The sequence below is a fragment of the Hakea prostrata genome, chromosome 8, assembly GCF_041222555.1.
Source record: "Hakea prostrata isolate BN-2017 chromosome 8, UWA_Hpros_2, whole genome shotgun sequence".
Taxonomy (NCBI): Eukaryota; Viridiplantae; Streptophyta; class Magnoliopsida; order Proteales; family Proteaceae; genus Hakea; species Hakea prostrata.
The window spans coordinates 12,481,213-12,508,065 of NC_142607.1; the positions used below are offsets into that span (position 1 = coordinate 12,481,213).

Sequence of the window (26,853 nt, forward strand, 5' to 3'; positions counted from 1 at the left end):
CTTCCATTCCCGCGACGACACTCCGGCAAGTAGTGGCCAGCGACAAGCAACTTCTTCTCTTCCTTTCTTCTCACGACTTTTTATTTAGGACCTATTATGTGTGGTTTGTAGTATGTTGGATGACTTGAGGTAGTTTGATATTAGTTTTTTTATTATATAAGATATGATAGATTTAGAGTGAATGGGATGTACACTAAAAATTTCACTTAAAACGCCTCCCGCCTCAAAAGCGCCTCGGAGGGTGCCTCGTCGACTCATCACCTCAATTAGCCTAAATCGCCTTGCATTGCCTCGTCGCCGTGACAACTATGTTTGGGACAAATAGATGCCTTTTTCTGATCTAGCGACCTCAATTCCTAGGAAATACTTGAGTTTGATTTTTAACCTCAAATTCCTTGATGAGGAAGCTCTTCAACTTTTGTATTTCTACCCCATCATTCCAAGTGATGACAATGTCATTTACATAGACTATAAGAAGCATGATGTGAGTTCCTGACCTTTTCACAAAGAGAGTATGATTGGCATTACTTTGCTTGTAACCTATTGATGTCACAACTTTTTGGAGCCGTCCAAACCAACACTGGGGAGATTGCTTCAACCCAGAAATTGACCGCTTCAACCAACAAACCTTCCCTTTTGTTTTGCTGTCAGAGAATCCATGTGGGATTTCCATGTAGACCTCTTCTTTCAATTCTCCATGCAAAAATGCATTTTTACATCTAATTGATGTAAATCCCAATCTTGATTCATAGCTACTGATAACAAGACCCTGACTGTATTCAATTTTGCAGCAGGAGCAAAGGTCTCTTGATAATCAATTCCATAAGTTTGAGTGAACCCTTTTGCAACCAATTTAGCCTTCAATCGGGTGACTGAACCATCCATGTTCTGTTTTACCACAAACACCCACTTACAACCTACCGGTTGTTTCCTTGGAGGAAGAGTAACCAACTCCAAGTACCATTCTTCTTCATAGCCTGCATTTCCTCTACCATTGCTGCCTTCCTATTTTTATTAGAATACGCTTCCTGCCAAGTCTTTTGAACAGATGTAGTAGATAAAGAAGATATGAAAGCTTGGTAGGAGTCAAACAAAGAATCATAGGAAATGTATTTAGCTATAGGATGCTGAGTACACGATCTGATTCATTTTCTAACAGCAATAGGGAGGCCAGAAGAAGATATCTCAGGGATACTTACAGGACCTGAATCTTAGGAGATTGAAGTGGTAATATGTCAACCTTCTCTACTTGCTGTTGCTGATTGGTTTTCATCCTCTGATAGATTTGCACATCCTTGCTTTGGTCAATTTGCCTTTGAAAGACCTCAATAGTGTGCCTTATAGGAGTGGTCTCCCCCTGGATAGGATCCTCACAAGGTTCAGATGGGGAAAGAGAAGGCTGGGTGTCTACATGTATGCTGGCTGAATGCTCCCCCTGTTCAGGAATCTCTTCCTAAACCTCTAGTTGAGGCTGAATTAGGGTTGGTAGGTCTCTATATGTGACAGGAACATCCAAAGTGGGGAAAAAAACACCTCTGCTCTTGGAATCTCCCCTTGGAGAGGTGTATAATAAGGAGTAAACTCATTAAAGATGACATCCATGGACACTATTGTCTTCCTTGAAGGAGGATGGTAACATTTGTAACCCTTTTGAGTAGCAGAATATCCCAGAAAAATGCAGCGGAGGTCACGAGGTTCCAACTTAGTGTTGTGGGTCGAAGTTTTGGCATAACACACACCACCAAACATCCTTGGAGGAACTATAAAGGAAGATGTCCCTTGAAGGACCTCACTAGGGCATTTGAAGTCAAGGAGTCTACTAGGCATCCTATTCATGAGGTATGATGCAGTGAGAACTATGTCACTCCAATATTGGTTGGGGACATTCATGGCAATTAGAAGAGAACTAGCAATCTCTAAAAGATGCCTATTCTTTCGTTCGGCCACCCCATTTTGGGCCGCAATAGCAACACAACTAGTCTGATGTATTATGCCAGAATCAGAGAGGTATCTCTGAAATTCTTATTCACCATACTCAGTTCCATTGTCACTGCGAAGGACCTTCACAGTGGCATTGAATTGAGTTTTAACCATATTATGAAAATCTTGAAAATATCAGAAAACTTCATTTTTTTGTTTTAAAAGATAAATCCATGTGTAGCGAGAATGACAATCAATAAAAGTAACAGAAAAATGACGGCTAGTAATAGATATACGGCGACAAGGCCCCTACACATCACTATGAATTAACATAAATGAATAGAACTTATGTTATTATGAGAAGGCAAATAACTTGAACGAATCTGTTTAGCAAAAACACAAGCTTCACAAAAAAATTCCTTATGACAAGATGAGACTAAATCAAGGAAAAGTTTTCTCAGAGTTCCTATAGGGGGATGGCCTAGCCTACGATGCCACTGGTGGAGAGCTGACAAATTGACCGGATTTGGAGTAGTAAGCACAATAGAAGAAGAGGCTCCATTCGATTCCAACAAGTAGAGGCCATTGTCTAGTTTACCACGTCCAATCTCCTTCCCCGTTACCAGATCCTGAAAGACACTGTAGGAGGGAAAAAATGTTACCGTACAATTCAAGTCATTGGTAAGACTACTAATGGAAAGAAGGTTAGTAGAAAAAGATGGAACATGTAAAATTGAAGACAAAAAAAAGGATGGTGAATGTTGTACGGTTCCCTTTTCAGCAATGGAAGAGTAAGAACCATCAGCCATATGGACCTTATCTTTCCCTGAGGTAGGTAAATAATTCAAGAAAAGAGAAGCAGAACCTGTCATATGGTCTGTCACTCCAGTATCAATTATCCATGGAGCAGAAACTGAAGAAGCATGGAAGCCATTAAATATGGTACCTGAAGTAGCAAGGTAGGAATTTGAATGTGCAGTTGACGATGCATTGGAAGAGGCAGCGGCAGCGGTAGATGACTGGAGAATGCACCTTAGAGCAAGCAACTCTTCCTGGGAAAAACCGATATTTGAAGTAGGTGCGGTAGAAACAATTTCTGAATAATGAGCCTTGGGTTTACCCTTCTTTTGAGCCCTTTTTTGTTCAAAATCTGCAGGTTTCCCATGTAATTTCCAACATGTGGCTTTGGTATGATAAAGCTTGTGGCAATGCTCACACTTAACCATATCTTTGACTGATTCTGTTTGGGACACCATACTCACACTTTGAAGAGCAGATTTTTCCATTATCGGGTGATGTAACATAGTTAGATGACGACTCTCCTCACATTGAACAAGTGCATAGGATTGTTCCAATGTAGGAAAGGGAGAACGACTCAAAACCTGTACTCGAATTGGATTATACTCCACATTTAATCCAGCCAAAAATCATACACCTGAATTTTGTCAACATATTTCCTGTAGGCAGCCACATCATCAGGATTAGTCTGTTGGTAGTCACCATGATGGTTTAACTCTTGCCAGAGAAAGCGTAATTCAGCATAGTACTGGGCAACTGTCAGCTCTTTCTGTGTGGTCTCATGAAGTTTCTTTTGTAGCTCATAGAGCTGCGCATCATTCCCTAGTTGTCCATAAGTCTCTTTAGTAGCCTTCCAAATTTGGGCTGCTGTATCCAACAATAAATATCCCCTGGCTAGATTTGGATGCATGGAATTCAAGAGAAATGACATGATAAAAGAGTCGTGTGAAATCCACTTATCCTGAAGAATGCCAGCAGTCAAAAGTTCATAATATGACCGACTAGACCTCTTCCAGTAATTGTCAAATAGGCGGAACGAGACCAGATCAAGTAATTGGTTCCATTGAACCTAATAGAGAGTGATGGAAGGTTGGGATAATTTTCATGACTTGTCGGAACTGCAGAAACATCCAGTGTAGTCATATCTTCAGTCCACTCACCAAGAACACCACCAAAAACATTTTTTATCAAACCTGCTGAAAATTCTGATCAAACCTTCTGAAATTGGCCAGAAAAATCTGCAGAAAATATCATGACTTGCTGATCAAATCTGCTGGAGAAAAATTAGCTAAAAACTGCTGTTCTGCAGGCTGCAAACTGGTTCTGAAATATCCCAGAAAGGTGTAAGAGGTCAAAAAAATTTCTTTGAGTAGTGGTATTTTTCGGATTCAATGTTGCAGTAATTTTCTGATCAATCCTGCATAAAACCTGCTGTTAGAAGAATCTGAAACATCACAAGTGGTGTAAAAACTCCAATTTTTTTTTTCTGCATTGCAGTAGAGAAGAGAATAGCAGAAACAAAGGAGAAAAGAGAGGAGGAAGAAGCTGTTAATGGCAGAAGCACAGCAAGAAAGAGAGCAGAGGTGGAAGAAGAAAGAAGGAAAAAAAAAACTGATAAATAGATAGGCGGAAGAGAAAAAAGAAAAAAGAAGAAAGAGAGAAGCAGAAAAAAAAATTGAATTTGTTCTTGGTGTTGTAGAACACTAGAGGAAGAAGAAGAAACAAAGGAGAAGGAGAGGAGACAATGCTAGCTATGGGGGAAACAGAAAAAATATAGAAAGCCGAGGTGGAAGAAAGAAGAGAAAAGAAAAAAGAAAAAAAAATCGTGGAAGAAAGAAAGAAGGAAAAAGAAAAAAAGTACCTTGGTTTTTCAATTCTAATTTAACTTGGCTCTGATGCCATGTGGAAATAATTGAATCCTTAGGTAATCAATGTGACCCCTAAGCTTCCTATTTATAATAATGTGAAATATATAAAGTTACATAATTACCCTCACTAACCAATTGAATAATAATAATTACTTGAACCACAACTTAAACCAACCCACAAATAAATCGAACCAACCAACAAAAATGTAAAAAGACGTTGATGATTAGAGCCTTGGCCCAACGTTAGCCCTCTTAGGGCATTTTTGCATGAGATTGTGCCGGTGCCGAAGAAGCTTCAATTTGGAGCTTCTTGGGCACGGGTAAATGTGTGCCAAAACACCTGGTTCATCCCATTTTGTTGAACCAACAAACCTTGTTTGACCTAGATTACCAGACAAGATTTCACCCATTTCTGTGCCCAAAATGGATTTAAGCACAAAATCACCCCTTTGGGATGGATCCCAAACAACCCCCCAGCATCCAAACCATTGGATAGGTCAAAATTCAAGTCAACACCAATAAAGTGAGTATGTTGGCCAAGGTACCTAGATGCCTAACCATTGGATAGGTCAAAATTCAAGTCAACACAAATAAAGCGAGTATGTTGACCAAGGCACCTAAATGCCTAAGTGGTGCCTAGGCGCCGCATGACATCTACTTTGAGACCACCAATGGTTAAAAAATTAATAACAAAGTAAAGTATAATGTGAGCAAATGTGAACATTTGTCAAACTCCTCCCCAAAAACAGAGGAAAGATATCCATTGGCAACTCTTAACTTTTTTCTTACCTGAATTAGTTAAATAGTAAATATGCAAAAAAAGAATTAAAGGAACCGATAGGGATGCTTGTGTGGATTAGTTCGAATAAGAAGGCATAGGCTTGGTGTAGCCACAAAAACTGATGGTGAACCTGAGTTGGGTGAAGTAAGTATACGGTGGAGCTAAGTCATCAAGCCCTTTGGAGAGAGAGATGTCTCGATGGGAGAAACATAAAAAATCTTGGTTTGATGTGCTTGAATGCAATCCCATGCCACGACCATGATTAGGACATTTGCCATTTGCCAGTCTACTATGTAGCTTCAACAAATTTCTTTGTAATGACATTCCTTCCCATGGTACTCGTGTTTAGTAGGTTCCTCTTCAGATTTAGAATGATCATTTGTTCTCCAATTGGAAGAGGAACTGGAACCTGGAAGGAGAGCAGATCCTTTAAAAAGGTTGCACCATACATCCTTCAATTGAAACATTGCATACCTGTGGTTGGAGATGGAAAAGAATCACAATTCAGGACCTGAATCTGATCAAATTTAATATGAGGCTTGCCAATAGGACATATATGCGAAGCATGTCCTTCCATTTGGCTGATTTCTTGGCATCTATGTGACGAGCTAGAAAATCTTCATAATAGTCCAACTCATGTGACTTACTCCATAATTTAGACTACAATTATACCCTCTATTTTGTTTCATGAACCTTCTTCTGGAGGTCATAGACTTGGACATTACTTGTGAGCATAGTCCTGGAACTCACCAAAATCTTTTTCATGAATTGAGTAAGATGGTGAGTGAAGCCCAGGATTAGTCCAACTTGACTGAGATCTTGCATTCTTGGCTCAACCTAACTTACATATTTATCCTGACTCTAATTAGGATCTGGAGATTTCAACAAAACTTATTGGTCCTGGTTGTGTTTGTGATTCTGGTGGAGACATCTTCTGAAACTTGAAGTTTCTTCTCGATTTTGGTTGGGAAATTTACGGAGCAGCCCCAAAATGCATTGCTACTTGTTCTGTGCTATAGTTACATGAAATACAACTTAGATTCAAGCAAATCCAATTCTAGGTAAAACCATTTTCTCCCAAATAATTTTCTTTACAACAAAATTTGTTCAAAACATGTTAGTTTTCTGTGTTTAATTTATGTTAAACAATTTGTCCCATTATTGGGTTGAACTTTTTTTACATCAATTGTATGATTTGATTATCTTCTATTACTAGATCATGCATAAAAAAGGGTATTTTAGACTTCTAACTATGAGACTGTTCAAAAACTCATCTCAAGCAGCCTTCTCGACCTGATTGACTTTATCATTATCTTGACATCTTGGTGAGTTTATGCATCTTTTCCCATTTTAGAACGATGTTTTGGTAGGAAAATGGCCACAATGTTTTTCTTTGGATGAATAAATAATTAAATTAAGCAACAACAAAGAGGGCAGAAAAAAATGACCACAGTTGGCTCCTAAACTTCAGGGGAGTCTTTCTTTTAGGCTTAATAAGTTTGTTTTTCTCTGATTTTGGGGAAAAAAGCACCTTATTTGGTGATATTGTTTTACATCCTTGGTTAATAGTAATCTTTGAACCTGAAATTGCCTGGTCTGCATCTTCTTCAAGTACAATGGGACTTAGTTATGCAATAGATATATCAAGATTCAAGACACATAGTTACTCATTAAATAATTAAAAGAATTCTACTAAAATCAACAGCGTACAATGAAGTTTTCAAATACATTTTACATAGTCTTCCAACCTAATACAGTAAATAATATGTAAGTCATAGACTCCTTATTAATATAGTCTTCCACATCTCAACTGCCAAGTTCAACAGTAAAATACTACTAGTATGTAACTGCCTACTAAAGAAGCCGATATTATCCGAACATTTGAGATATTACTGAGATTTTGCTGAGATTCTTGAAATATTTTGAAATGTTGGTCAATTTATTGGAAACTCTCCATTTTCTTTTTGTCTCATATGTCACTGTGTCCCAGAATGATGAGAACGTACTGTGTTTTTGAACTATGAGTTATTCCCATGAACTTTGGTTCCATTATATGATGACTTAATCCATTCTGGGCACTCATGAAACAGGTAAAGAGTTGCCAGACTGTGGTTCTTGTGGATGAAGAAGATTGTCCTTCTGTCGAGACCACCCAACAAAAAGTCCAACCAGTTGGATGGTGAATTTAATCTTCAATACACTCTCTCTCTTCTTCTTCTTCTTCTTTTTTTTCCTGTTTCAGACACACAAATATTTCTTACATTTGTGGCTTTCCTCCCCTGTTAGTCCATGCTGTAAGGGTTTATTGGCTTTGGACTTTTCAGGCCCTGTCCTCCCTTTGCTGAGCTTGGCCTAGCTTTTGGCTATTGATGTGGTGTTTGCTTCCCCTGCACCCCTTTTCTCTTCCCTTTCCTTTTGGTAGTGAATGATTTATTCATCAAGAAATACACATATGAGCTGGCAAATGATTTAATAAATGGCCCTTTTTTCAGGATGAAGGATAAAAAGATATACTACCCATCAAGGTACTACACCATGTCTTTATTCTGAAACTTATGAAGAGTAGGATAAACTGAAGCCACCATTTACTTGAATCTTAATTTGCATATTGTAAGTGGTAACCATTGTCTCATATGTCAATACAGAAATGATCCAGAATCTGTTGAAATTTGTTACTCGGACATTGACTGCCTTGCTCCTGAAGCTTTTCTGTCATCAACTATTATGAACTTTTACATTCGGTGAGTTCTTTTCTATGTTAAGAGTAATTTATTTTGCCTCACATCATGTTATTCTACATCTTGCTTAAATCTTTCTTTTACATATTTTTTATGAAGCAAGAGGAGTCCAGTAAGAAAAAAGTGACTATGTATTAATGTGCTGAGATGATTTATAACCAACCATAATTGGTTGGAACTGTGCATTAGTCAGAAACCAAAACCAACTAACCAAAAGTCTTGGATGCTTTACCAATTTGATCTCATGTAGAAAGATTGAGTTACTAGTTTCTCTTCTGGCTGTTTGTATGTTAGGTTCTATTTCTATAATACCAACTAGGATTAGGAACTGTTGGCTGTAGTTGTAAATTGACTCTATATATAAATCAAAGGGTTGTGAGGGGTGGGGGGTCATTATTTATTATGTTCCACAGCTCCTGCTTCTTCTGTCTGTTTTTCTTGGTTTGCCAACTACAATTTTCTTCTGCTACATGGTCAGAGCACAACCATTAGGTTTGTGATTTGTAATTCTAGTTCGAGACTATTCTAAACTTAATCCCCTTCAGAGGGTGCACGTGCAACAACCCATGTTGCATATTGCTGAGAATTAATAATGTGGATCAACCATCCACGAAAAACGTAATTTGGACCATTGCATCCCCAATCCATAAAGAGAACTTGCATCTGCTTTGCAGCCCTTTCTAACTATCAATAATCTAACTTCTTCCATCTCAGACCTTCTCCAGGAAGCCCTAAAATTCATCCAGACCAAACCATCAAATTTATCTAGATATCTGAGCAATTACTCTGCTTACCCTTCTAAGAAACCATTTCAGTTGGTTGAGTTCCGAGCAGCCAGAGCCTAGAATCTTCACATTATTCACTTTCCAGGAAACCTGAAATGCTAACCTTAAATTGCCGAAGCTTCAAGTTTCTTCTGGTCATCGATGGAACCCTGAACCTTTGCTGATTGGTTCCCCTGCAGCTCTCTATTATAACCAGCACAGTAAACCCTAGCCCTAACTGTAGTTGACCTAAAACCAAGTTTTGTCTGTTGAGGACAGATCCTGGTTAATTTGCTCCTAGTTGGTCTCTACCAATCTAGAACTGGACTATAATCTTATATATAAGACTCAAGAATGGACTCCTATACTAGATTTGGAAGGCCTAATTCAATCCTAATTAGGTTATTTAAGCTAACTAGGATTAAATATTTGAATATAGGCTCGAAACTAAATCCTAAGTCAGCCCCACTAAACACCTTAAAGTAAACTACAGCACCACTAAACACTTCAAAGAAAACTGTTTAATAAGCAATATTTCCTAAGACAAAAAGGATACACTATCCTTAGACAACAAAAATTGGACAGCTGGTTCGAACTAGCAAAACTGGTTCAATTTGAAACACCAAAAATTAACTAAGAATGATAAATAAAACATGATACCCGCATGTTAGGCCCATAGGAGTGGCCTAGTACAAAGAAAATTCATGGAATCAAAGGTCCAACATGTATAGAACCCAACCCAAGATTTTTTCCTAATAAAATAGGCTTTTTTGGTTGATTAATCTGCAACACAGGTTCTGATGAAGGAAGTAAACGACATCCTTCTGATGGAGAAAAACATCAAAATGGATGAGCAGTAACAGTTCTAAGTGCTTCAGTTCCTCATTGCCGACCAGTGATTGCAGGTCTCAGGAAATAAAAATTTATGAAAAACCAGAAAGAAGATAGTTATAGGGAAAAGGCCCTCTCACAGCTCAGAAGCACTCTGCTAGTAATCCTCGCTTTGCTTTATTATTAGCTGAAAACAGAGACTAGGAACCCACTTGTATGGATGGAGATATTATCTACAACAAGCTCAAAATAGAAACCAAATTTATGAGAAATGAATCTTAACACTAAACTATTCTTCAAATTATAGTAAAAACTGTAAATAAAACTAACATGCAAATATTGAAATGGAAACAAAGAAAAGAAAGATTTTCTTAGAATCCAGTCCTCCATTATGCTGTCTCCCATGGGCCCCATCAAGGATCTCCTAAAAACAAGAACAGAATACCATACGTGCATTAGTTAATTAATGTAGTAATAGGCCTAGGACTTGTTCTCAAGAGTTACCCACTTGAAGAGGGTCTAGGCTGGCAGGCTTTAGAATGACTGGACCATTCTTTCTTACACCTCAATTGGCTTATCAGAGAGTAAGTGTGTAAGTGTTAATTGTTCTATAATGCATTAGTACAAATTTTATCCTGAATGGCTAGTGCAGCTTCCATTGATTTGCACTTTCATGGATTATTGTGCCAGATATCTACAAAGGTCGGTGTCCCCAACAGGTAGAGCAATGGGTGATTATCATTTTTTCAATACATATTTCTACAAGAAGCTTAAGGAAGCTGTATCATACAAGGTACTAGTTCTTTTGTATATTTTGATGATACTGCTATATACCCCAAGCAACCAAATCTTGGTTCTTGTATGCAACTATGCCAATGATGGATGAGGTATCCAAGTTGGTAGGAAGAACTCTAATTGTTTTATAGTTTACAATGAATTATCTACCAAATTATGATTTAATCATTGGTATGTCTGGAAATTAAGAAGCTTGAGATTACTTAGGTCTAGGTTTTTCACATTGTTATTCCTTTTCTGAACCTAGGAATATGAGACCTAGGCCAATTTGTCTTTCATTAATTCATTAAATTATTGAATCCAGCTACACAAGATTCAGTGTCAGAACTCAGAAGTCAGAGCATTGGTGATAGTCGTTATAGTTGTTAGTTTGTCTTAAATAAGTGTATCTGCATTGCCACATTCAATCAGAGTCTGATATTGCTTTGGTATATCAGAAGTTCTTACTGTTGGATTTCAAGGAATTTTAGTTTTTGGAAAGTCTTGCTCATATTAACTTCTTGCTGTTTTTTATTGTTGAAGTGTGATAAGGATGCATTCATGAAGTTCAGGAGGTGGTGGAAAGGTGTCAATATTTTTGAGAAGGCATACATATTTTTGCCAATTCATGAAAAGTAAGTTGTTTCAAGTATATTCGCAAGCTTTTAAGATTGAATGCATGATTAATATTTAAAAGCCAATTTTAGAGATTAAATGTGATACAAAAAAGGGTACAAGAGGGGTTAAGAGGTAATAAATATTAACTAGAGGCCCAAGGAATAGAACCACTGTCAATTCCTGGGGCCTGGAGTCTTCTTTTGTGCCTTCTAGGAGATTGTAACTCTTTCCCCCTTCTTCTCCTATATCTTCTCTCTCTCCTCTCTTGCCTAGCATTTTCTTCCACTTCTTGGTTCTTTGGTTAATGAATTTACTCATTCGTCGTCCCCCCCCCCCCTCCAACCCCAAAAAATAAAAATATATTAACTAGAAGCAAACTAGGAAGTGAACTAATTGACAAACACGAAAAGCATCAAGAGTCAAAAGCAGATATGATTGGGTCAAAGATCTTAAGAGATCTTAAATCATGAAGACTTTGTTTGGTTGCAAGGGATACCCAGAGAAAATATAATATGATTATTCCCAATAAAAATAAAGAATATATCCTTAATATCCTATTTGACCAAAGACCCAAATTTTGACTTATTTCTTTGTCTGGGTTCTCAAAACAGGTTCAGCTAGGTCCAAGGAAGTGCTCCTGTACCCTTTACCAAGCCACTGTCTATTGATTTGCTGTTAGGTTTATAGTTTCACATATTTTGGGCATTATCCTTGATTCCATGGTGAAGTAATTGTCCGTTTTATGCTGGGAGTAATAATGACAACTGAATTTACTTAATATAGAAATGCATGATAATAATTTCAAAGGTTGTGGAACATTTGTTTAAAAATCTAATAAATGGTGTATGTTTAAGAAGTGATGTTCCCTCAGCTGCCAATAATGGTTGGAAGTTAGAAGATGGTATATATCGCACTTCTTCCATTCCTCTCCCCCAAATTCCTGTCCCCCACATTTCTAAATGAATGCTGGTTGGCTCTATTGTTGACCCCCCTTTTTTCTTTCTGGTTTATGATGGAATCAGTCTACATTGGAGCTTGATAATTATTTGTAACCTGGAGAAGGATGATGAATCTGGACAGATTATACTCCTCCATTTGGATTCATTAGGATGTCACAATACGAGTGAAATTTTTGCGGACATTGGAAGGTGAGACAAGCAAGCACTTTCTTGGATTGCATTTATGGTTTATGTTATTCATTTCTTGGCTGTATGATACTTACTAAAGTAAAGAGCTGCGATGAATTTCTTTTTCGTGGTGGTGTGGGACCACCTTGTCATTATTTATCCTTGAAAATTTATGGAAGGTGCTCGCATGAGCGTATTAGGGTGACCCAAAGTGTAGAGCTAAGTTCTATTTGGCCACCTCGAGTTCTATTAGCTCTGTCCAAGGGAAGGGGAAAAAAGAGAGCATGATGCTGCAGGTTAAACTGTGACAGTGGCTGCTTACATACAAAAATTTGCTGGAGTTAGGTCCATCTGCCATCCACCCCTTTGGGATCTCAAAAGCAGGATCATAGCTGTTCACAGCCCGGTCCATGTTCATCTATGATATATGTAGATTTGGGAATCATGTTCTCCATTCACTTGTGCTTCGTTGATGTAAAGAATAAATTTATGTGCTTTCTGCTTTTCAGCTTTTTAGGAGAAGAATGGAAATGCCTAAGTGAAGAGGTTGCAGCTCCAGACATCTCCATTGGAGACAGAGTGCGTAGAAACCTTCAAAGCAAAATATGTGAGAAAAGAATCACGGTAGGAAAATGTGTGACATGTGCCTCAAGTTTCATGACCTTTTTTGCCATAAATGTTTTCTTTGCTGTTTTATTCTTAGCATGTTTCACAAACCACACAACCCTCTACCCTGTTTTTTCTCTCTTTATTATGATTCTTATATTTAGCATGGTTTTGCATTGGTTATGTACTTGTTGTCTAGCTATTATGTCCAATTTTTTACTTACTAGTGCTGGAAAATTAAAATCCTATACACCCTGACCTGGTGCAATCATGATTTCATATTATATCCCTAATTTAATTTAGTTTCTGTTATGTGGCTTTGTTTCACAATAGTAGCATTTGATTTTCATTCTGAGGTACTATAATCTCGTCTGTAATTTGTCCAAATGTTTTTGCTTTTGTGGGGGGAGGTGATGTGAATTGGATCTAGACCACCCAAAGAGGGCCCAGGGAGGTTACCAATACCCTGCAGCACTACCAGCAACCCAGAGTATTTTTGGCCTGCATTGGGATATTTTCCTAATCAATTTTTTCAGTTGAGTCAACTTAGGGTTCATTAGGTCTAGTGCGTTTATGGGACCCTAGATCTACTATGATTTTTGAATTTGAGTCATTATTTGTCGAGTTATTGAAGAGCCCTAGTTAGGTTGGGATAAGTTATAAGGGAGTTCCCTAGTTGCAGACTTGCAGTCTACTACTTGCAAGGATTTCATATTTACTTTTAGTTTTCAACTTGGATCCTTTTAAAGTTAGATATGAAAGAGTTCTTGTATGAGTCCTCAGCCCAAGTAAGAGTTCTAGTTTGGCTTAAGTTCTAAAGTAAAGTCCTAGTGTGAGTTCCTTATAAAGGCTATAGATAAGCCTCTCTATAATGCAAAAGGCAGATTATGTTTTGATGAATAAAATTGAGAATTGAAGGAGCAGAGTTGGAGCTGTGGGTTCGCTAGAGGGGGACTTGCGGCTACCCTTTGAGAAAGTTTTTTGCGGAATTTTAGTTCCGGCTTTGTTCTTCTTCTCCAAGTAAGTATGAGACACACTCACCCCTAGCCTAACCTTCCCATTTCTTCTTCTCCCGTCCACAGGCCCTACCACATCCCCCCTAACCCTAATTCTGCCATTACAGCCCCCTCCCGCATCGCAAACCGCCCCTTCCCTTTCCCAACCCTGTGGCAGCCCTTTAATGCTTCCCCCCAGCCCTAAATCTCTAACCCCCTGCCTTCCTCAACCTTAGACTACAAAACCCAACCCCTCTCTTCTTCTTCCTCCATCCTCGCGGCAATTTCTTGAAATTCCAGAATTCTTATAACAGGATTTACCTAACCTAAAACCCTAGGTTTTCCTTGGTTGCCACCCTGCCTCATTAGGATTTAGACTCCCTCCCTCTTTCACTACCTTCAACCATCAATTCAGTCCTTTCCTTCCCGTCTAAACCCTAGAAAAGTCTGCAATTTATCTTCTTCATTAGAAACCTAAAAACCCTAAATCTTCAAATTCCTATTTCTCTTCAACCGTTCATTCAAACCCTAAGCCCTTAGGGAATCAACTTCCCTCAACCCTAAGAGACAGTTGACCCTACCCCTAACCCTTTCCAAGTCTAAACCCTAGAATCCCTAGAACCTTAAGAAACCTAATTTTCAAACCCTAGATCCAAAATTCAATTCTGAAATTTAAATTACAGCTAGGTTTTTTGGCTTTGCACTCTAAACCTAGCCTCCCAGCAGAACTAACCTTACCCCTTTCCCAATCCTAGAAGACTGCTGATTCACTTGAAGAGGATCCTGAGGGTGGACCTAGACCTACGGTTTGCATCAATCAAATTTAAACCTAGATCCTGGTTAGCATCAGGAGGTGGGTTCTTGAAATTCTTACTTGGTGGAGGTCTGATTAATCAAACTCAGCATCTCTAGCTGTAAAGCAAGTGCTCTGTCATATGAGCTATATTCCTAGGCAGTGTTTCAGAATTCAGATGTTTTGTTAGGGAGATTCCTACAAGTCTGGGAAATCTAATTGCTGCATTCTATTACTGTGAATGCTAAATATAAATCCTCATATGAAGATGTTTCCCCTGAAAAAAGGGATGCTGACAGAATCCTTATTGGTAGGCACTTAGCACCTGTTGAACTTGCCTATATTCAGGGTCAGTGCAGACTACAGGGAAATGTTGTTGAAGGTTTTTTTTCCCATCTTGATAACTTTCCTTTAGCTGGAACTCTGTTTAGATGGTTCTTGGAAGAAGTACACTGCTCTTTCATTATGAAAAATGTGAATTTTCTTTATTAAAGTTGTTGGAAGTAGGTAAGAGCAATTGAGTACTATGGGATTTGTTGGAGCAAACATCAGCTGAATACCTGTTTATAGAGATCCTTATGGCTATGTGTGGCTAATGATGCAGAAGAAGGGTGAAAAACCTATAGAACTGATGGGGCTATACTCATTAAAAGGAGCAAGTATCATACCTACCCCACTGGTATGACTGTTGGTTACAACTTACAATTATAAAGGAGGCATGATTGCCATGGTAACAAATTTCGGATTATACCTAAAATTGTGTAAAGTGCAAGGTTACATAAGCAGCACTATATGCCTGAATACCGTAGCAATCCAACGTTTGGTGGGATACCCTCAACTGATGGATGTAGGTCTTTGGTACAATAGGAGGTCCTTAAATTACCACAGAACCAGAAATAGCAACTAGTTACTGAATATTAAAGCCTACAGTGCCAGCCAACGGAAGCGGTATGTACAGTCAGAAGACTCACAACTCAAGTTGAGGAGCTTGCGATGTATTTTAACACTTCACAGATCACCTAGGGTCTACTGGCTAGATAGGTGCAACAACCTATGAATGAAATTAGAAACTACAACAACTACTACAACAGCAAGCCTTATCAAATCTAATGGATTCTGCTACATGGATCCTTTGCCTTATCAACCTGTTCTATTCAAGGCCATACTGGATAGCAAGGCCTAAGCCATGCGATGAAACTAGAAACTGAAGAAGCGGGGGGGGGGGGTAGGAATTTACAGCCACTAGACTATTCAGCCAAGGGATTGGGCTGCAATCATTATCAAAGGAAGAGTATATGATGGGTAAGGGTAACATACTCCCAAAGTTAGGGTTGAAGTTGATGGCCTGAGTTACAGGCATGGGATTTTGTATTGGAAGGCTGTGTAACATGTCTTTTCTGACCATTTAAGTTCATTTATTCCCTTGTGACATCAATGCTGACAAACCTAGGGAATCACATCATTGAAGCTTCTGAGATAAATCTTCAAGCTTGTTTAGAGGTAAATCATCTTCTCCGAACTTATTTTTTGAAACATTATGATTAATAAATATTAGATGGTTATGGGATTTAATATATGTCGAACACCGAAGGCCGATTTACAACCTCATAGTGTCATTTTCTCTTCTACTTCAGAAAATGGATTTTCCTACAAGGGGAATCTAAATATGGTAAAGGTTATATGAGCTGTACGGGGATCAATTAACTATATGTTAAAACACCATTGGCCAATCTATAGCTTCATGATGTTGAAAAATATTTAATGCAAAAAAGTTGACCTTGAACTGGTAAAACCAGTGGGGAATTGATTGTGACCAAGACCAATACAATAATCAAGAAAGTATAATAACTAGAACATTTTTTTTTTCACGTAAGAAAGAGGATTATGAAAGGATAAGAAGGACAAGGGGATGTAGAAGAAGGAGAGATGGAAGAAAAGGAGTACGGGATGGGCTATCTCAGCTGTTGAACATGGATTTCTCCATAAGCAATGGCAACATAGGCTGGCCTGCAAATTTGATTTCTCTGGAGTCTGTCTTTCAAATGCAATGTGAGGGCTTACTTACAGCTTGGCTGAAGCTTTACAACGAATAGAAGCTTGCAAGACTGAAAATAGAAACTAAACCTACTAACTAGTGACCACAAAATTTTCTGGAAAATAGAAACTAATTAAATTTAAAAACTACTAGGCTTTATAATTCAACTGCATGCTTAAATAACTAATATAGAAACTAAACTAAGACTTAAATCTTCAAAGACAAAATCTGTATGTAATCTGATCTTGGGCCCCCCTAATCCTCTATGAAATATTTCCGTTGTGGCAAATAGGCCTCAATTTCCCAAGAATAAAATTTTCATGTAATCTGATCATGGGCCCCACATATTCTCAATAAAATAATCCAAATATGCCAAATAATGGGATGGGACACTGTTCACGTGAAAATTGAATAGTGACGTGAACAGTGTCTTTGCCTCCCATCATGTTTTGTCTTATTGGAGCAATCCAGGTTGACTAGTCAAAATTGTGGAACAGGGAACCTTCTAGTTTGACCGGCTGGCTAGTTCGAGCTGGCCTCCAGTGCTGGTTGGAATTAGTCCTAGCTGGTTCCAGTGTGTCACGGTTCTACATCAATATTTTTCAACCATATATTGGCATCAAGGGTGTGAATCCAAACCATCATATTGGGTAAACCTTACTGCAAACTGACCTTTTAAATGTGTTCATTTGGTTGAATTTAGGGTTTTCATGAAGCTTCCGGCCTTGGTTTGTAATAAAACCCATCAAAATGACCCATTGAAATTAGTGAAAGTACCATATCTTGCTGAAATTTTGTTTTCTTTTCAATCAAACTAAAACAATGGAACTGGACGAGTAATCAAAAACCTTGATTAGAGTCCTTCATCAGTTGATTCCACACGCTGCTATTGTTTCCCATGAAGGTTATTGCTGTTCCTGCAGCTTCAGTCTTGCTGCTGCAACGTCAATGATCCTACTGTAGAACGGTTCTTAACTAAACCTGTTTGATCCTGGTTGCTGCTGTTCTCCCGCTGGTTTCTCCAAGCAAGGTTGTTGTAATGTACTCCTAGGTTCCAGTGTGAACCAGTTCCTCAAACTGGTCACCGTTGAGAAAGTTTGAAGAGGAATAAGCTTTTAGATTCATTGGTTGATTCTGGTGGTAAGGATATTATTTGCTGGCACATAGACAGGGAGATGTGCTTTTGTGTAAAGCATTATCTCTTTTGTGCAGTCAATGGGTGATAGAGGGCATCTTTATCTCATTCATCATCTCTGTTTTTCTCTGCCTCGTGCTCTGATTCCAGTCAGTGAGGTAGATGTCTAGCTGCTTTCTTTGTTTTATTTCTGTACTCTTTTTTGTTCTACTGATTTTTTTTATTCTAATCAGTGGGGTAACTGCGTAGTTGTTGAAATAGGGTGGACATTTTTGTTCTTTCCTCTGTATCTTCTAACGACTTGGGTTTGGATTTTGGTCAAAAGTAGGTAGATATTGATTTCTCGTAATTGCATACTTACAGTTTTTTGGTTTGCTTATGTAAATTCATGATCCCTATGCAGGTTCCCCAACAGAAAAATGACTATGATTGCGGCATCTTTGTGCTTTATTTCATGGAGCGTTTCATTGAAGAGGCCCCCAAAAGGCTTAAAAAGAAAGATCTAGCCAGGGTATGATTTGAATGCGATACTGTTGGTCTTTTTACATCTGTTTTCTCTTTGTTAATTTCTTCTAGTTCTTTAGTTTGGCAAGCAGTGGTTCAAACCTGAAGAGGCATCAGGGTTGAGAAGGAGGATTCGGGAATTGCTTCATGAATTGTTTGAAAATGCTAAAATGGAGGATTATAGCGGGGAATCATCACCTTCATCGTCGGGTGATGCTGCAATAGGGCACCTTAAGGATTCTTATGATTTGGACTAAATGGGATATCTACTCCCTCCATGGAGTTCTCTTGTGCCATTTGTGTGCACGGTGCTTAGCTTCTTATCTGCATTTGAATAAGATGCTCCCGTTCATCTCACCTCATCCATCACCAATGAGCTTGTGGAAACCTTGGTGATTTTGGTGGGAAATGTCAATATTACTGGTTTGGATCGTCAGAAGAATTTTGCGATCTCGAGTAATTATGTAGTGCCCATCTGGGATGTGAATGCGAATGAGAAGATTAGTTACAAGGCTGAAGTGGTCCTTGGAAGATTTAAGTGTAGAGAGCAGTTGACGGAAATATCCACAATGAAAGTCCTTTTTAGGTTTGGATGATGACTGACTCTAATGTCTTCTTCTTTGATCCCCCCCTTTTTTTTTTTTTTAAATAAATGTTGGGGAAGAAAAATGGAAGAGCCATAGGAACTGCATCTTTTGAAGGTTGGGCGTATTGTTAATATTCAACACTCAAATATCTGGAATTTAGTTGGTTCTTTTGTATGATCCAAGCCTTCTATAAATGAATGAAAGGTATGTTTGAAAATTGTATTACCAATACCTGAAGGATCTTTTACAGTCAAGAGGATGCAACTCTGTGATCAGTAAGTGGGAAATCAGACTGCAATTCTTGATGAGTAACTGAAACTAAGCAGAATCAAAAATATATACTGGTTAGTTTTTTCTGTGATGGTTAGATCAATTCGTACCTTTGCGTGATCAGAATCGTATTGAATTTATGATGGGTAAGTTCGTTCTTCTGGGTTGAGGATTTTAACAGTTTATCATGCCTCTAATGTACTGATGCACACTGTACATAATCATATTTTTCAGCAGATCATGGTTCATAGCTTTTGACATCCAAATCAAAATTTCCAATAACGCATCTCTCAATTGTACTGCATATCCAGACTGATCGGCAAAATTTCTGAAATACCCAATTCATCGTGTAATTTCTGATTGTATGGCGGAACAGGTTCATCTGTGGGTATCCAATTGGAAAAAAAGAAAAAGAAAAAGAAAAAAGATACTAATGAAATCTGCCTCACAACCATTTTTGCCCCAACTTCCTACACTTTAATTGCAAACTGATGCTGATTCATAGCCTGGATCATCACTCAGAAACACAGGAAATAAACTTACAAAATCGTTACAAAGCTTTCACAGATGAAAAATGGAATCAACAACCTGGTATGATTGTATCATTTCAGAGGGGGCATTTGTCTTTTCTTGCTCAAGGTGTATATGGCAAGCCTACAGCACAAGGTAATAGTCATCTGTTCCAATATGTTTACCTTTGATATGTTTCAGATTTAACTGTTCGTACAAGTCGGCGAAAATTTCAAGTTACAGTAAGTCAAACAATGACATTAATAGTTGGAATACATTAACTAGTCTTGCATAAGCAGTGGGGGATCTAGTCCACTGGGCTCTACCCAATCAGATGAACACTATTTATAGAAAAGTATAAAAAGGTAGGAGTGAGAAAGGCTTATACATCAATGCGGTAAGGCATTGCAGAGGTCTTCCGAGCCTATAACACCAGGCAACTACCTCTTTTCAACTTTCTTGACCTAAACTATGATTTGATTCTGATCACTGTAATCACATTGCATCTTTTTCACTTCAACAAAAGGTCATCCTAAGGCCCTCGATACTTACGGAAGCAGAGACATCCCTGTTGCTGATCAACGGGTATCATTCCTCCACCCTTTGAAGTGTCGATCGCCTCCAACAAGGACACCACCTCATCCATCTCTGGCCGTTTGTCAGGGTTTGCATCCCAACATCGCCTCATTACATTAGCCAGGGAGCTTGGGCAACATCGTGGCATCTCTGGCCTCAAGTTCTGCAGTCCCAGGATCAGATCAGATCAGATCAGATTATGCCTTCTAAATGTTGTGCACAGATGAGGAGTAACACAAATGACTAGTGGAAGGGCAGGTTATGTTACCTGGCGAACAACAGCTGAAGTGACTTCTGAGAAGCTCAGATCTGGGTAAGGCATGTCACAACAATATATTTCCCAGAGACAGATTCCAAAACTATACACATCACATTTCCGATTGTATGGATTGCCATTAAGAACCTGAAACCAACCAACAGACCCTTAAGGTAAAAAGGCACTGTATATTTATTTCAAGGACGGGTAAATTATACTCATTCGCACCCATTTTTCCTTAGATGTGAGAAAGAAGAGAAAGAAAAGGGGGCAAGAAGGAGGGGGGGGGGGAGGGAGTGTGACTTCCAAGTTGGGGAGGGGTATCATTCAATTAAAATTTGAGGTACTTCAGACTTGGTATTTGGTAGGTTTAAGACACTAATATAAACTCTAAAACATTCCTTTGGGTAGTAAGTGACTGACCTAGAGGGTCACTATTTGTCAGGTTGTAAATACTTCTCAAGTGCCATTACATGCAGGAAAAGTGATATTTTTAACTATAGGAAGTTTGAAGTAAATGAGAAATAAGTACATTTATACAATAATCCTAACCAAAAGCAGATTCACCATATACCTCAGGAGCCATGTAACCAAGGGTCCCGGTCTCACCCGTCATGTCATTAGGGTTTTGAGCTTCAACACGAGCTACCCCAAAGTCAGCTATTTTTAAAGTGCGTGTCTTATCCAAGAGCATGTTCTCTGTCTTCACATCTCTATGAACAATCTTCTTGGAGTGAAGATAACTCAATCTACAAAATCAGAAATTTTTTTCAAGTGGTTGTCTTCTGTAGAGTATAGAATCTCAGAATATGGCTTGATATTAAAAATCCCAAATCTAGCTGGTGTGCCTTGGTGCAAAGGCTAAGTTGCACTATTGCAACCTGTTGGTTGTGAGTTCAAAAGTCAGAAACGGCCTCTCTGAGAAGCAGGGGGTAAGGCTGTATCTATTTGCCCCTCCCAGACTCTGCAGTAGCCTTGTACACAGTGATGCTCTTTATTAAAAATCCCAATCATAACATATACATATTAGAAAATAAAATTAACTATTTCAAATTAAATTTAAGGGAAAAAGAGAAACAAAAGAAAAGACTGACCCGCGTGCAAGATCCAATGCCAGTTGAATAACGACCTTGAAAGCTAGCTTCCTACGCCGGTTTTTTATGAGAAATGATTTCAAAGCACCTCCAGGCAGATATTCAACAACAACGCAGCAAACAGTACAAGGCATGCCAACATTACCATTTTCTGATTGTACGTTAAGACCGGATGTGCCCATTACAGCACCGATGAACTGTAAATAATTCCACGTGAACTCAAGAACAAACATGGAAGCAACCTTTGAAATGATAATGTCATGAGGTCCACAGAGACCAGGTAAAACAACTTTTGCAACACCAAATAATCCAGAAAAGTATTAATGCTGCTTTTAGATATATTAGTACGAGGAAACAAAAAAGTAACGTACATAATAACTCAAAACTCAAACTCAAAAGGAAATAAATGGGGCAGCAACGTGGAAACATGATTCTGTAAAACTAATATAAAGTAATATGTAACAAAATCTTCTAGAGCTTATAATTATACAACTTTAACACCTCAAACAAGAAGCTGATCATTTGGTGTAAGCAAACAACCAAAATTTCCAGATGCTAGTCCAAATGTCATGAAAAAGAAGTCCAAAATAATATGTTGTTTTAATTCAAATGGATGGACTCAGTCTTCTTTGATAGATCTATACTATATCCTATTCTACTGCACAGGGGGGAGATAAGAACCAGAAGGCTCGAACCTGAGACCTCCTACTAGGGCAGGGAAAGCTATTACACTCCACACTCTAAAAATTGTGCTCGGCAGTTGTTCTAGAATGGTGCACTTTAACTGCCACAAATTGACCCAAAAACTGTTGAAAAATGGCATTCCTTACTCACGAGGCAGAGTACTTCTTTAATATTGCAGACATAGATGCAAAAGGTTCCGAAGAAGTTATGCCCAAAATGTAGGGGTAAAAATACATCAAATATTGAAGGTTCTGGACAGTAGCTATACTGGTTGATCAATCGGACAACCTGGCACAAATTCAATTCCTTCCTACCCATCAGAATAAAAACTTGATGCAAGTCTATTTAGTCTATTTATAATCAAATAGTCCCATGGTAATATACAATATGATAGCGTATTTGCAATCAAAGAATCTCAACCCCCAAGTATTTATGCACAATAATGAGGCCCATGCAACTTTTAGATGCACATAAATGAGTTTCACCAGAATGGTCACTGTATATACAAAGAACGCTGGAAACATGACAGAGGAAAATGACTTCATAATGACAGGGAGTGCTTAAAAAATGGTCAAAATTTGTATGTTGAAAATGCTTAATGTATGGAATTTTCATTCCTATAGTGCAAGATATTAATGCAACATGGAGGACCCTAGATCCAAAAACCAAAAGGGTCAATGAAATTGGATAAAATAAATAAACAGATAGTGGACAGACACGAGAGATAAAGTAGGAATAAACAATTACACCAAGTCACGGGATGGCAACAATGAAAATGCGGAAATTTTTGGTTAAAAAGAGTCTTGATGCAGGTTCAAGTCTAAAGAGGCCAATGAGGTCACTCTAATCTGTGGGTGTATGATAATTTATAGAAGAGCTTTTGGACATAGGTAAAGTTCAAGTAGGCATGGTAATTCAATAATGGGAGATGATATGTTAATAAGTTCTATGTTTACACTGACTGGACTGGACAACTGACCACCAGAAATACCCCCTTCTACCTAATTACTGTGTGCCTATTCGGCATTATTATAATTGAGAAGGAAAAAAGAATAATTGATGGGGAGCCAGATCCACGGAACCATAATAGATTCTCAGTCTCTTTTTCTCTCCTCCCCCCTCCTCAATTAGTCTGCTATTTTTCACTATCTCTATTTATTTTGCTCAGAATTATTTTCTGCTCTTCTATGATCCTACTCATTTATTCTGATTTTTCTTCACATAGTGTCCTTTTCTTTTTTACCCTGAAATTTCTATTCCCAAGCCTCTTTACTGACCAGAATTAACACATCTTGTTTAGTACAGACACTGTAGTTTTAGTTTTAGTACCACACTGTCATAAGGCATATTTCCCCCTAGTGTTAAGAAACCTTAGCTTAATCAAAGTCATCCTAACACATATAAGTTGAACCCTTGTATCCCTCCCTAAATGACCCACTAGATTTCAGACAAAATTCTGTACCAAAACTTGAATTTTGCATTTTGTACTAATAGCTAAAAGACCATTATGAGTCTGGAAGCCTTTGTCCCTCCTCAATCTTGAATTGGCTGAAGGTTCTAGTTGTACTGCTCTGTCCAATCAAATCTCTGTTTAACAGTAAACATGAAATTTGATCAAGAGTATCCATTAATAACTGCCACCCACAATAATCTCATTATTTCTGTGTAAAGAAACCAGAAGAACCCATGCATAGAGGAAGAGATGGAGGGGCAAGACACAGTAGAGAACAGATTGCTACCTTAGTTACATTAGGGTGATCAAGTTTATGCCAGACAGCAATTTCTTGGGTAAAAGCTTGCCTCAGTGAAGCGATTTCTGCTTCAGATCTGTGTCCTTCTTCCCCCCAGTCAAGCAATTTGACTGAAAATAAGGAACATAAACCAATTCGTAATGAATGAATAGGAAAATCAATTTAGTACCATAAATGCTGCTTTTTTTTTCGCCTTGTACAAAATCAAAACCTATTATAATAAATTAAAATATCTGAGAAAAAGTCAATGTATCTGAAACTGTTATTGTGACAGGCAGAGATACATTAATTTGTCCAATTAATCAATTACACTGACTGAACATTTTTCTCTTAGCACATGATATCAGCTTTTGGCCACACCAGGCCACCAAAAAAGGTGTGAAGTATAGCAACTGGTGATAGCTAGGTTCACATGAAAGTTTAGAAAAAGAAAAACAACCTGCCAACACCACAGAAGTTATTTCATCTACCTACCAATCCAGCTCAATCCCGTGAATAACAGATTTAGAAAAAGATTAAATTCACGAGGACCATATCCCTGAGAATCAACCTGCATATGTGGTTCTGTGGTACAGGACCACTTACATGAAGGATCAAATGTCCAATGAAATTCTAAAAGAAAAGGAAACAGAAACCCATTTAAAGCAAGAAGGTGAAGGCAGAACAACTATGAGAAAACTAATAAGAGAGAAGTCTGAAACAACATAGTCTCAGACACTGCAACAGTTCCCAAAAGCCCAACCTACATAATCAAAACTCAAAGCTCAACGAGTCGTACATGCATCATTTGGATTTTATCCTCCAAAATACATTTTTTTAAGGTACAATTCCATGCATCGCATTGTAAATACGAAAATCTTTATCCAAAAGAGAATTTACAGAACATTTCATGCATATCCAAACAGAACCCCAAGAGACAGAGAGCAGAAAACAAAGGCTTTTTTTTTTTTTTTTTTTGGGGGGGGGGGGGGGGGGGGAAGCAAAAACAGAGTCTAAGAAGAAGAAATCAAACCCATTGAATAGTCCAGAATAAAATAAACATCAACAAAAGAGGTAAGGGATGGCAATTTTTTCACTTTGGTTAATGAATGGATTCAGAAACAGAACAGAAATTTAAATTAGATGAGTAAGTTGTGATGGTGATGGAGGTGGAGATGGTTTTGGGGACAACCAATGGAAAAGGGGGAAAAACAAAATTAACCAAAAAAATAAAATAATAAATAGTTTCCTTTCCTGCTGTGTGAGTGTGTTGGCTGACCTGCAACGTCTTGGCCATCATAAACTCCTCTGTGAACAGTGCCAAAGGTGCCTCTAGCAATAACTCCCTTCATAATAAGCTTACTAGGATCAATTTCCCACTCTTCTCTAGTGGTCGTCTCCTTCATTTCTTCCTTCTTCTTCTCCATGGTCCATGCCCGACTCAGATGCCTCTCGAGCTGTTCATCCAAACTCTTTAGATCGATTTGATCTGCCCTAACAAATACGTCACTGTTCTCCTTCATCTTGCTATCTCTCTCACAAACAAAAGCTACTAAAATCAAATTCACTGGAAAACGAAAGAACCCACTCTTCTTTCAGCTATTATACAACATCTATGTCCCTCTTAACTCTCTCTTTAACAGAAAAGACGAAAAGCAAAGGTGGGTCAGTGATATAATCCGCTCACAGCAAGTGTGAAAAGGGATAGAGTGAGTTCGCCCCTGGTACTGCAGCTTCTGCTTCTTCTCCTCTCCTCTACTATTTCTTTCTCTGATGGGTATCTCCTCTCTCTCTATATATCATCCATGTGAGCACATGGATTGCCTGAATACAACGTGTGTCACTGACCCACCTGGGTTTTCTATTTTTTTCTCCCTTTTAATCAAACCTCCGCTCTCTCTCTCTACTGCTGATTACACCGGAAAAGAAGAAGAAAAAAAAAAAAAAAAACGCCTTTCTACTGCTGAGAATGGATAGATCATTAAATGGGTTTCACGGTGGATGGACTTTTTTACAACCAATTTCGTTGAAAACTGCCCCAATTTCAATGGGAATTGAAAAATATCTTTACAGAAAATAAATTTTATAGCTTTTAACTTTTTATGTGTAAGAGTCGCTTTTGAACCAGAGTTACTCATGAGAAGGCAAGTCTTCTGTCTATCGTTTTTTATCACTCATAATTAATGGGATTCACGGTGATGAACTCTACTACAGCATATTTCCTACCGATTTGGAAAATGCTATTTCAAAAAGAATTTTTCAATCACGGCGACACAATGCCATGGAATTAGGATTACTCCTCTGTTTTTACTTTATCCTTAATTGATGCTAATTCTTCTTTCTTCTTTATGTTTGACATTAACCATTAAGTTTTCCTTTTCGAAAAAAAAGAAAACATGCCCTTTTGTAGGGATCATTGCATTTATGCCAAAATAGATTCATCGATGATTTTTTTTTTTCTTTCTAGTAATGAAATGGATTCATCGATGATAGAGCAAGGATTTCCTTTATACTGTTGAATTGCTATGTATAGTGTTTATTTATATCCATGGATCAGCTACAATGTAATTTACATTTGGAACATATTATTAATACAAATGAGAAGGTAATAGAAACCAGTTTAAATTAGTTAAATGACAAAAGATGTCATTTTGTACTTAAAAGTTCATCTCCATTTGATGCCTTTTGTATTCATATTTAAACCTTTAAATTAATTTTTGGGAGTTGAAGAGCTTCCCACCTAACTTTGTTTAAGAGAACAAAAAGAAAAAAATTGATATTCTTCTAAATGAGTTAATGGGCAATTGGATTTGAAAACCTTTATTTCTTTTTCTTTTTGGCCTGAGAAGATGCTTTTGT

The 26,853-nt window shown here is 38.0% G+C and overlaps 2 protein-coding genes across 3 annotated transcripts in view; one reads left to right on the top strand and one right to left on the bottom strand.

Annotated features, from left to right (window-relative positions):
• Window positions 1–19,208, top strand: part of ULP1D (UB-like protease 1D) — a 55,419-nt gene extending 36,211 nt beyond the window's left edge. For both annotated transcript variants that reach the window (XM_089166594.1, XM_089166595.1), the window contains exons 6-14: window positions 7,458–7,546; window positions 7,860–7,892; window positions 8,013–8,108; window positions 10,391–10,493; window positions 11,018–11,109; window positions 12,115–12,240; window positions 12,729–12,843; window positions 18,187–18,294; window positions 18,368–19,208. In XM_089166594.1, coding sequence (XP_089022720.1) covers window positions 7,458–7,546; window positions 7,860–7,892; window positions 8,013–8,108; window positions 10,391–10,493; window positions 11,018–11,109; window positions 12,115–12,240; window positions 12,729–12,843; window positions 18,187–18,294; window positions 18,368–18,544 — 939 coding nt within the window. In that variant the 3' untranslated portion in view covers window positions 18,545–19,208. The remainder of the gene's footprint in view (window positions 1–7,457; window positions 7,547–7,859; window positions 7,893–8,012; window positions 8,109–10,390; window positions 10,494–11,017; window positions 11,110–12,114; window positions 12,241–12,728; window positions 12,844–18,186; window positions 18,295–18,367) is intronic.
• A 596-nt stretch (window positions 19,209–19,804) lies between these two features.
• LOC149006972 (serine/threonine-protein kinase 52-like) lies at window positions 19,805–26,012 on the bottom strand. Its single transcript, XM_089166598.1, has 6 exons — window positions 25,274–26,012; window positions 24,004–24,125; window positions 21,581–21,777; window positions 21,061–21,235; window positions 20,499–20,633; window positions 19,805–20,393 (listed from the first exon to the last, which is right to left on the bottom strand). Exons 1-6 carry the CDS (start codon window positions 25,515–25,517, stop codon window positions 20,187–20,189), a joined length of 1,080 nt encoding a protein of 359 aa, XP_089022724.1. The 5' UTR covers window positions 25,518–26,012; the 3' UTR covers window positions 19,805–20,186.
• Window positions 26,013–26,853: the final 841 nt, after the last annotated feature.

Bases quoted from the DNA above. Each gene is read 5' to 3' on its own strand.
- LOC149006972 (XM_089166598.1), bottom strand. From the start codon at position 25,517: ATGAAGGAGAACAGTGACGTATTTGTTAGGGCAGATCAAATCGATCTA. The intron at 24,126-25,273 runs GTCAGCCAACAC...CCTTATTTTCAG, and splicing joins TGATGGCCAAGACGTTGCAG to TCAAATTGCTTGACTGGGGG. The intron at 20,634-21,060 runs GTATATGGTGAA...GGTTGGTTTCAG, and splicing joins TTGGTTACATGGCTCCTGAG to GTTCTTAATGGCAATCCATA.